Here is an 11788-nt window from a genome sequence, read left to right on the forward strand (position 1 = left end):
CCGCGCTGCAAGCCTGCTTCTTTCTCTGAGCAACGGGACTCAGCTTCAAGCTCTTGCGGGGCCCTTCGCTATGTGGGCGCCCCATGCGCGCCGTTAGGCTCGCCCCTCCCGCGGCTGCGCCTATCAAAAAGCCGCGGCCCCGGGCGACAGGTTTGGTAGCTCCACCCCTGGCGCTCCATGTGCGGAGCGTGAGGCCGGTTCCGCCTCCCGCGGCCAGTCCCCTCTCTGGAGCTGAAAATGGCTGCTGTCACGGGGGCGCTAGGAAGGTTACTGAGGCCCTCGGTAAGTGCGAGCCCCGCTTTGCTCCGTCGCAGTTCCGCAAGTCCCGGCAAAGCCATGATTCCGGGCCCGAGGGGAGGCCTGCGGAGCCTGCGTTGCGCGCGCGTGGCCGCATTTTCCCCTTTCCAAGGCCTGCTCCCCTCCCTCTAGATAGACTATCTTGGCATTGGCAGGCGTAGTGCAGTCTGCACGAGGGAAAGATCCGTACCAGCGACTAGTTCCACCGGCCCCGTTCCGAAGGCTAAACCGAATCTGCCCCGGGGACCCGAACTTGCCCTCTGAAAATAGGTTCGCTGGCAACTCGCTCCACCTCGAAGGCTGGCGCGGACGGATCAGGCTTATTATTATTGCGCCGTGACACTTAACCAGAGGTTCCCTGGCTTTTCCAGATCGGAAGCCCCCTTTCCCCTTCTGCCCGCCAGAAGTGTTGGGGTCGGGAAAGAGCCCAAGTGCTTCTCTCTCCAACTCTGCAGCCTGCCAGTGCGTGTTGGGGAATTTGGGGGCGCGGGTGGATATTTCCCAGTTGCAGGAGCTCTGCTCCGGCGCGCAACTGTTTTTGGAGGGCGCATCTCGTGCGATCTGGGTCCAGTGAGGCTCCTGGACGCCACCTTTGCCCGTAACGTTTCCCCGCCGTCTGTTTTCAGGTCTTCCCCTGGAGGGCGTGCGCCGCTGCCGGAAGGTGCCTTACAGCCGCCGCGGCTGCAGGAGGGCGGAAGTGCGCGGACGGTGCGGCGCCCGCTTTTCCTCGGCGGCATGTCAGCACTAGTAAGTGTGCGGCCGGTTGGAGGGCGCTGTGGTGGGGGTGACAGCGCGATCTTGCGCTCTCCTACTCAGAAGTAAATGCACGTAGGAGCTTGTTTGTACTAACGCTCCACTGAATGCTCTCTTCCCAAGATAATGCCGAAGATCCTTCCTCGCCTGCTCTGCGTGTGGTGTTATTTATTTGGCCTGTTGTCCAGTTGGTTCTGCAGTGATTTAAAATCGGAGTAGCTTAAAAGAGATTTTGTTGCTTAAGAAACCCCATCATTGTCCCAGAATGCGTTACTGGCTGCTCAGTAGGAGTTTTTGCCAGCTGTAACATGTGAACATAACATACATGTGCCTCGATGTTAAGGAATGTGCGTTAGTGTGCATGTCTCTCCCCCCCCCCCACATGCACACACTTTAGACTGCTTACTTCTGGACTTCAGAACTGTGTGTGTGTGTGAGGAAAGGAGTTGTAAGGAGTTGCACTTGAACGGACAAATCCTTAATAGGTATCCTCAAAATATTCCCAAAAGGCAAAGCTGGTAAGATAGAGAGCAGTTTACTGGCGACAGAAACCCGTAAATAAGTTGAGTTAAACCCACACGCTACAATACTGAATTCTTTACCAAATTCTGTCCTTCCATGGCCTGATTACAGAGCATAAACATTCCAGGCTATCTGTAAAGCCTTGGTTTTGAAATAGTGTTGAGATAAAAACTGACACCAAGAAATAGGCTTCTCATATGTTAATAATAATCCCATTTTCTGAGTATGGATCCTTATGGGTTCAAAATGGCATCCACATAAGAGAGAGAGAGAGTGTGTATCAGCAGGTTTCAGGGATCCCCAAGGTTTACAGAAGTTTTTTGGGGCGGGTGGGGGCAGTGGAAGAAGGAAGGCAAAATCTCTATAAGGCGGAGGGCTGGAAAATAGACCAATGAATCCTGATATGCTTAGCAGTGGAATGGTGTGTCTTGGAAGAATCTGTGACTGGCTGGCACCCCGAACAGTGTGGAGTACTGCAGTTCTTTGCAGGTTACACTTGTTTCTTCTATAATGCCTCTGTAACATGCTTTATCTAACTTCTCCTAGGTTCTTCAAGGTTTGTTCCTGCTGTCACCCAGCATGCTCCCTATTTCAAGGGTACAGCTGTGGTTAATGGGGATTTCAAAGAGCTGAGTTTAGATGACTTTAAAGGAAAATATCTGGTTCTTTTCTTCTACCCTTTGGACTTGTAAGTAATGCTTCTATCTCTTTTATACAGACTTCGCCTACACTCCTTTAACTAGTGGGTCCCTTTATCTGCAAAATAGTTAACTTGTTCTCGTTTGAATCCTGCCTATCTTTGTGCAGGATAGCCTGAGCCTTTTGTGTAAGGTGTGAATGATAAGAAGTGAACTAGAAGCTGTCTTACCAATGCCTGTTGAAGGCAGGGAGTGGGTGTGTTGCTTGGGGGTGGGGTGGGGTGGGGTTCACATAAAAGACTAATGCATTTACATAAAAAAATATTTCTTTGTATAGAAACATTTTTGCTGTAGCTTTCACAACAGAGAATGGAACAGACAGAAACATCCATGTATGGTGGATTGTAACGAAGGGAAATTAAACTTTTGGAGGATCCTATGCTTCTGCATAAAATAGAAGAACATTAATGTCCACCATCTGAGCATTTCAGGCAAACATGCAATCAGTACTTCTAGTGGCTAGAGGGCAGGAATGTTACTTATAGTTGGTGGATAAAACTGAGAAAAGCATGCCTCTGACTAGCAAATTACTGCCAGCATGCATACTTGCCATACGATCTTGTTAGATGTACCGTATTTTTCGCCCTATAGGACGCACTTTTCCCCCTCCAAAAATGAAGGGGAAATGTGTGTGCATCCTATGGGGTGAATGCAAGCTTTCGCTGAAGCCTGGAGAGCGAGAGGGGTCGGGCTCGCTCTCCAGGCTTCAGGAAGCTATCCGCAAGCCTTGGGAGCCCGGCGTGACTTCCTGCCGGGCTCAAAAGGCTTGCAGACAGCAGCCTGCAGCCTGAAACCCAGGGAGTGCAGCGGAGCGCACCCCGGGCTTCGGGCAGCTCTCCGCAAGCCTAGGGAGACTGGCGGAGTTCCCGCCGGGCTCCCTAGGCTTGCGGATAGCAGCCTGTTCTGGGGGCTGGGGTCGGGGGGAACTCAGGCTTCCCCAGCCCCATGCCTGGGGGGGGGAATATTTTTTCCCTTTATTCCCCCCCCCCAAAAAAATTAGGTGCGTCCTATGGGCTGGTGCGCCCTATAGGGTGAAAAATACGGTAAGTCACCAGCTTCCTCCTCATTGGAGTCATTCTGTGGCTCATCTTAATGATGATGATGATGCCACCAAACTTTGGAAGAATGGTGCCGCCTACAGCTCAATTTGGGATGCTTAGGAATGCCAGATAAAGTTGTCTAAGTAAGGATCTGTTAAACCTATTGACAGGGAATAGAGCTCCAGTCTTAACGCTGATTTACTCAACATGGTTTCATGGCAGAATGACAGTATTCCTCTGAGCTTTTTCCTTTGAACTAAAAGTCTGTGACCCCAAGGGCTTGTAAACTCCCTACCCCCCTTCTGCAGGCTTTATGCCCGGGATGAGCAAATACCTTCTCCTCTTCTCTGTTTGAATTTGCAGTGGGGGCAAAATAGGTGCATTCTTGAATCAGGGCTGGCTCATTCCCCCTTCACGTTCTTGCTGTGTTTCTTCCCCTTAGCACATTTGTGTGCCCAACAGAGATTGTCGCCTTCAGCGACAAAGCTAACGAATTCCATCAGGTGAACTGCGAAGTAGTTGGTGTGTCGGTGGATTCTCACTTTACTCACCTCGCCTGGATAAATACACCACGAAAGGTACAGACTGGACGCTTTTTCATTTAAAGCAGGGGTGATGAAACTTCTGCCTGAGGCTGAGGGCCAAATTCCCTTCTGAAGGCCACATCCCAGTGGGGAACAGGGCCAGAGGTAAAAGTGGGTGGAGCTGTAGCCTTTGGCAGGGGGTTTGAGTCAGTTTTATTTATTTATTTTTTTTAAAATAATTTTTATTAAAGTTTTCCAATTTAAAACAAATTAAATCCAATTTATAATCTTTTTCCAATAACCAGGACTTCCCCTCCCCTCCCCCTCTTGTCTTCCAGTTTAACAAATCAATTCAACAAATTCTTATCCCCAAATTACACTTATCGTCAATAACCCAATTTTTCGAAAATTCCCATCCCCTAAGATCGACCTAATTCCCTTCCACGAGTTCCCCCCCTTCAAGAATAATGCAGATAAAAATAAACAAGATAAAAAATAGTTTTGCACCCTTTGGATTCCAGATTTCCCTCCCCCCCTTCCCGGTTGCGTTCCCAATATCCCTCGACATCTGATATCTTCCTGGGGTTCCCACATCTCACTAAACCCAAACCTCTCTAGTCCTTTACCAGTCATTTTTTAATTCGAATGTCCAATCATAGAAGGAGTCTATCTCAAAAAGGGGCCCATTTCTTCTATCCAGATTTTTATATCCAGGAGCAAAAACTCCAATTTTATTTCTGTAAGCTTGTCAAATCTGAATGTCCCAAATGTTCCCACTTCCAGTTCTGTCCAGATCTTGTTATTTCATTATTCTTATTAATCACACTCCTCCTTTTTATTTTTTGCTTTTTCCCTGCTCTTCTGCCGAAATGTTCTATTTCCAAAAGTTTCTAGTTTCTCTGCAGAGGCTTGTTATTCAGGAGCAAAACATTGCGTCATGTCCCTTTCATTTACATCCATTGTTTTCTGTAGTGTGTAGACCTCTGTAGACAAAATAATGTTCCATTTCTGCAGTTTCCCAGGAGATAAAAAGTTCTGTTCAACTGTTCAAATTTCCAGTCAAAAACACTTGCAATATCCCTCAGCTCCTCTAGATGGATTTCAGTAACTGAGTTCCCTTCCAGATCACATCCACCAATCCAAGTAGCTTGTTGATCCTTATTTGAAACATTTTATATCCAATTTATAACCAATGTAACCGGCAAAGTCCTCATAACAAAGTCTCTGTTTTGTTCTTCCGTTTTGACAGCTCTTTGACAGCTGTCAAAACCTCCGTTTCTCTTCCCCAGGCATTTTCACCGGTCGCTCCCGGGGTTCCCGGGGGGGGGGTTGCTTTTTAGTTCAAATTCCACTTTTCTCCTCCAGCTCAATCTTATATTTTTCCCTCGCGAAGTCACTAATTCATCAAGATAAGGTCACTCTCGATCTTAGTTGTTAAGTCCTTTGTTTTGGCTCTTCTACAATTGGGGGGGGGATGACTTCCTTTTTATACCCCCCCCGCTCGCTCCGGATTTTAAAAATTTATCCCTCTTTTTAATCCATATTCCAATTACTCACGGGTTGTTCTTTTGGATCCAAATTTTCAATGGAAGAAGCCAGCGCTCTCCACCGAATGGCATGCGGCTTCGCTCGGCAGGGGAAGCGGCGGACTCAAAGCACCCCCCCCCAGGCGCCCGCTCCGAAGCCTTTAAAAAGGCTCTTTCGCGGGCCGGGGGGGGGCTTAAAGGTGCCAGCCGAGTCACCATGTCCATGGGGCTCTGTGCCCATGGTTTTTGCGGGTCCCCACGTCGCCGGCGCGGTAGAACCCAGCCCCTGCCGAGCCGGCTCCCTCCGGAGCACGGAGGGAGCCCGCCATTCGGCGATGGCGCCAACCCGGAAGTCCGGGTTTGAGTCAGTTTTAAACTTACTACACAGAAACCCATTCCTTCAGAGCAACGGGTGTGACTTTTAGCTTTGTGCAGAAGGCTGTTTTCTACATACACACACCCCTTGCTCCTCCCATCTAGGCAAGCAAGAAGCTTCTAGGAGGAGCCCTCACAAAATGGCTGGTTACATGCTCACATATCTAGTGAATCTGATGAACTTGTATGTCCACTACCTGCAATATATTGGCTTTTTGTGTGTTATTTTCTTTTTCTTTTTTAGCTTTCTTAAATTTTTACTGTACATCACCTTGAAATGCATCTGGGGAATAATAAGATTGAGGGTAGACCTGGTTCAGATGTAATGTTCAGCTATAGTTTGGTGCTCTGTACACAAGACCTGGGCTCATGCATGTCCACAAGTTTGTTTCCATTTTTAACCAGCCATCATTCTATGGTTACAAAACTTTGGGACCATTCATAGACATCCCAAACAATGAGCTTTGCCATTTACTTGAGTGGGAGGGTGCTTTCCTCCCTAATTTTTGAGGAGCTGGAGAGTTGCAGGATAGTTAGGCTACAGAGATAGTTTGCTTCCCTGATTTCAAAATCCTTAGGAAGGAGTCTTTCAGTTTGGGCCTGATGTTATTAAAAATGATGTTGCTCACTTGAAACACATAACTACTATTCTTCTACCATGTTTATATTTTCTTTCCTTGGAATAAATGGATAGGTTTGAACTATGAGAATTCCCTCCCCCCACCCATGCCTTCCTAAAGTGGGTGGGTGGGTGTCTATGAATATTTTCCCTAGCAGAAATAAAGTCCTTTTGCATAGCCCTCTTCTACAAGGATTGCTTTTTTCCTTATAACAGTTGTAACCAGAGGTTTTCAGAGCACAAGTCTATCCTCATGCTGTATGATGCTGCGTTACTGTGCAAAACGTTTCCTTAGCACAGACGGGACCAGCTGCATGCATTTATAAATGGCCTCACTTTGCTTACGTCTCCCACAGCCTTGAAGCCAGTGTATTCATGTGAAGAAATTTATGCATAAGTATTTGCAAAAGTAAAGTGTTAGTGGATCACCCAAGGTCAACAAGAGACGGACCCGGGAACACTTAATGAAGTTTGTCGGCCTTGTTTCAAGGATATGTTGTTTACCTTCGTAGCTCTGGAAATGTTGTGAAATTCAGTAGATGCACCCATCAATACTAATAACTATGAGGGCAGTGTGAAAGGCTTACATGTCTGCATATGATAAGTAACAGCACTATTGCATCATTGAGATATAAAAGCAAATAACTGAAATATTTAATTCTTCCGTTGGTATATTTGATTCACTAAACACAAGAGGTAAAGGGGCTTTTTATTATTGCCCATTTATTTTGCATTTCAGTAATCACACACCAACTGTATGGCTTTTAATTGGACTTATTCCCTGTATATAAAAACAGTAGGTAGATAATCTCCTTAGCAATTTGCATTTAGTGAAGGTGCTCCACTTTACTTTGGAGCCTTTCACGAATATACCTTTATTCATATTATGCTTATTGCTTTTCTGCCTTTAAACCTACATCCTACAACAATAGAGCATTTCATGAAAACCCACCTGCCACCCATGGTTGATTCCCTCTCCCCAGATGACTAAACATGTCTTGGAGTTAATGTATCTGAAGCTTCTCATCACAGAGTCTCTTTAACCCAGAGATAGGGAATCTCTGGCACTCCAGATGTTGTTAGACTGCAGATCCCATCACTCCTTGCTGTTGGCCGTGCCGGCTCGGGCTGATGGGAGTTGTAGGCACACAGGTGCTGTTGGACCACAGGTTCTCTATCCATGCTTTGAAGCAAGGTTTCGATATGGGTAGTCTCCAGTTGAAGAAAACTGATGCCCTCCCCCTTCTCCTCTTTCTTAGAATGGCGGCTTGGGGCACATGAATATCCCACTTCTGTCAGACTTAACGAAACAGATCTCTCGAGATTATGGTGTGCTTTTGGAAGGGCCTGGTCTTGCATTAAGGTGAGAGAGATTTATCTATTAGCTACCTTTAGTGTTTCTGTAATTGGACAGCACTAAGGCTGAAGCTTCCTTTTTAGTGACAGGAGTTGCCTAAATGTGCTTAAGCTCAGAGGAGCAGTGGATGGTCTGCTAGCTATAAACTCCACATACTTTAAAGATAAACTATTCTGGCTAAGCATACTTTTAGCAAACTTTCCATGATGCATCTAGCCTGATCTCCTACCTGACATGGTAGAGCCTTGTGTGCACAGGAAATGGGCTGTGTCCAAAATAGCACTAAGTGAGTCATTGCATTAGGAGAATGATTTCCGCATGAGCAGTGGGACTTCCTCCTCCTCCATGTGCCCCCTAAAACTCTTCTGGGGGATTCCCAAACCCTCCAGAGAAGATTTGGGTATGTTGCAGATTATGCATGGGGTCAAGGGGAAGGGGAGAAGTCCTGCTGTACAAGTAGAACTTGCTCTGCTCACACGTTTATTTGCGTCAATACCACCCATTTTTAATAGAGAGTATTCAAACATCCCTCTTTCTTTGCTGGTAGAGATCAATCAAAGCAAGTCTGTTAATCATGTGTTTCAGCTCTGTGAGTGCTAGAGAGAGAGAGTCAGAGAGTCCACTTTTAAAATGTTTTGGCGGAATCCTTGCTAGAGGTTGTGCAAGGTTTGTATTTGGTATCAGAGACAAGATACATTCTTGGTATAATGCAAGGTGAGAGTTGGAACCCAGAAAAATCCCTCTGCTAATGTCAGTCAGTTGAAAGCCTTTTTCAAATATCTGCTTTCTACTGTGCCTTGTGTGGCCAAAGTGTACAGCAGAGCTTTCCAAACTTCTCATGTTGGTGACACACTTTTTGGACATGCATCATTTTGCGACACAGTAATTTAGTTTTATTAGCAAACTGGAGCTTAAACCCATTTCCAGCCCCAGAGGGAGCACGGGGAGCGTTCGTGTGACACACCTAGACACTGCCGCCAACACACAATTTGGAAAGCTCTGGTGTATAGGTTGACATCTGTTGCTGAGCTGTAAAATACTTTAAAGTGCAACCAACAAACACCATGAAATACAGGGAACACTAGAATCCCTCAAATATATTTAAGTTCTACAAAACTATGAAATACTAAGTTCCATTACCATTATAGCTGCTCACCAATGCGATGGGGAATACCTGTGTGTGTAGCCAGGATGCATTTCAAATTGAAAAACAACTACAGCAAGTGCCCTTTGGAGTGCTAAACTATAAATTCTGCTTTATTTCTTTGAAGGGGTCTTTTTTTAATTGATCCTAATGGAATTATCAAGCACTTGAGCATCAATGACCTCCCTGTTGGTCGAAGCGTAGAGGAAACACTTCGCTTGGTGAAGGCGTTCCAGTTTGTAGAAACGCATGGAGAAGTCTGTCCAGCAGATTGGACTCCACATTCCCCCACGGTGCGTTGGCAAACTTAACATTCACAAACATTAATGTAATTGTTGGCAAGCCTCCTATCATCTATATGAGAGGGGGCTCATATCTGAGCTTATTGAAATTGAAAAGAGATTAACTGATTAATGACTCTTAATTAAATTAATACATAAATGTGCTTTGGGACTACTCTAGACTCTTCTGAAATCTTGTTCTAAAATACTGCATTTTTCTATCTGAGCATTTTATTAAGGTAAGTTGCTACCCTGTTAACCGGACAGAATTAGAAAGAAATGTCTTCTGCTGGTATAACAATCTGTCATGCTACATTGGTGCAATGCCTTTTGTGTCATACACTTGTGTCACAGCAGCTTCAGTGTGCTAGCACTCAATTGAGCTATTTGTTGGGGTGGGGTGTGTTAAAGCAGGACATTGCTTCCTATGTACACATATCAACAGGCTTTCAAATCGGGGTTTACCCTTGCACTTCCAGAACATTACAAGAAGGTATTCATCTTTTCAAATAAATTATAAGACTCATCATCCAGTGAACCCCTGCAAATTCACAACTGCTCGTGCTTTGATACACACCAGCCATTCAGCCTACTTGATGCGTGATCAAACACTCCCATAGAGCCTTTCCATTTATCATCTGTGGCTAGAGAACACACAAAGAACGGTTCTGAGCAACCGGCCCACGTAGAAAATTGTAAACCTTGTACGATGAAAGGATGTTGACTGGGAATGCAAAGCTAGCTGACAACTTGTCTTAACAGTCTTTCCACAAATGCAAGTTCCATCTGGTATTAGTGGAACCTAGCTAAGCATCGTTGCTTGTATAAGAGCTTATGTTTTGAATGTATGAGTTGATTCTCCTCCTACCATATTCACACTTTCTCCATAAAATATCATTTAACTTCAGTGTCATTAAATAATGTTAAATGTTTCATTTTTTAATTTTTGTCTGGATGTGTGCTTGGTTAGCATGAATAAGGAAGACAAGGATTTAATATTTCTTCCAACTGTTCTTTTTAACATTTTTTGTTAGTGCTAACACCATAGAGGGCATCGTTTATTTAACTCCTGTTTGGAATGAATATCATTTGGTACTGATCTTCTGTTTTAATGCTTTTGCTTTGCAGATCAAGCCAAATCCAGAAGAATCAAAGGAGTATTTTGAGAAAGTAAATAAATAAGATCATGAGTAATAATGAGGTAGAAGTAGACTACATTTCCTCCAAACAAAGCTGACTTCCAGAAAGAGCAACTATGATTGTAATAAAACTTCAAAATTATTTTAATATCTGTTGTGATGGAAAAGTTGTTATATTTTGCAAGGTGTTTACTATAGGGATGAGTGACTTTGTCCCCAAATGGATTTAAGCAACACTCATGGTGTTTCTTACATGCAGCATACTCAGAACAAAATAATGCCTACCTACCCATATTAAATCTGGGATATATCCATGCTTTTGAATTGCTTACAAGGTAAACTGCAGGCTTCCCCTTCTTTAAGGAGCTGGTTAGATTTTTAAAACAAAACAAACCCCATCCCAATAGGTTCTGCCTTTTCCACCTAAACAGCTCATACTTTTCTTTTGGCCATAGATGGGATGTATTACAGATGTATATTCACAGATTTAGGATCAAACTTGTTCTGCAATGGGGTTTTGTGCACAGATAAATGCAAGGCTTAACTCCTGCACCTGTAACAAGGAAAGCCAACGCAACATGTGAATGGTGAACTGATAATTGAAGTAATTAAACTTTAAGACTCCTGCAATATGGGACACCTATAGGATGAAATAAAGTGAAGGATTAATGCTTTTATTTTATAAATAAACCCAAGGTGAAGCTGTGAACCAAAAATCTTTGTTGGTGGTGTTGCTCAACAGACTCATGCCTTCTATGAAATTGTTGAATAGCCGACTTTGTCTATTGCCACTTTCACATGTATTTCATGGTATGTTTGTAATTATGGAGTCGATCCATTAATGGGTCTGCGAATTACTACAGCTTGTTTCTAGAATGATCTTGAACATCTGTATCAAAATATGCAGCTATGAAATTAAAGACACTTCCGAAAAACAAAACTATAGAGGTTCAAACTATGACTCTCATCTTCTGGAAACAAGATGGCAATTTATGAAAGAAACTCTTTCCCCTTTTTGAAACCAAGTTTGTGGCAACCACCACATCTTTTGGAGACATGTCATGATGGCTATATGCTACACCTCTCAAATAAGAGACAGCACCCCTCTGAATACCAGTCGTTAGGGAATAGCAGAGGAAGGCTATTGTCTTCATGTCCTACCAATGGGATTCCCATTCGGTTGACCACTCTGGGAAGCAGGATGCTGGGCTAGGTAAGCCTTTGGCCATATGTTCTTCCAAGAAAATACGCATTCACCCCTAATCATGTTGTCGCAGCGGCAATAGCAGGCAGTCCTCAGAGAATTTGTTCTGGCTGATGCACAATTACTTAAATTAATAATTAAATTTAACACAGTGGGACTTGTGAATACACACTCATACAGCTGGGCTGCATAGGAAAGTTTATAATGAGCACACATTCAGTTACTGTAGGATTGTTCAGTTTTGGGTAGGAAAGGGTACCTCTGGGCTCTCAAGAGAAGGCTGCACTGGGCTAAACCGCAGTTGAAACA

The 11788-nt window shown here is 44.5% G+C and overlaps 1 protein-coding gene across 1 annotated transcript; it reads left to right on the forward strand.

Moving 5' to 3' along the window:
- Positions 1-132: 132 nt before the first annotated feature.
- Positions 133-10423, forward strand: PRDX3 (peroxiredoxin 3). The gene is made up of 7 exons (XM_081863788.1): positions 133-282; positions 924-1044; positions 2119-2260; positions 3753-3888; positions 7614-7717; positions 8983-9148; positions 10265-10423. Exons 1-7 carry the CDS (start codon positions 238-240, stop codon positions 10316-10318), a joined length of 768 nt encoding a protein of 255 aa, XP_081719914.1. The 5' UTR covers positions 133-237; the 3' UTR covers positions 10319-10423.
- The last annotated feature ends 1365 nt before the right edge of the window (positions 10424-11788 follow it).

The sequence above is a fragment of the Podarcis erhardii genome (genome assembly GCF_964252035.2).
Source record: "Podarcis erhardii genome assembly, chromosome: 5".
NCBI lineage: Eukaryota > Metazoa > Chordata > Lepidosauria > Squamata > Lacertidae > Podarcis > Podarcis erhardii.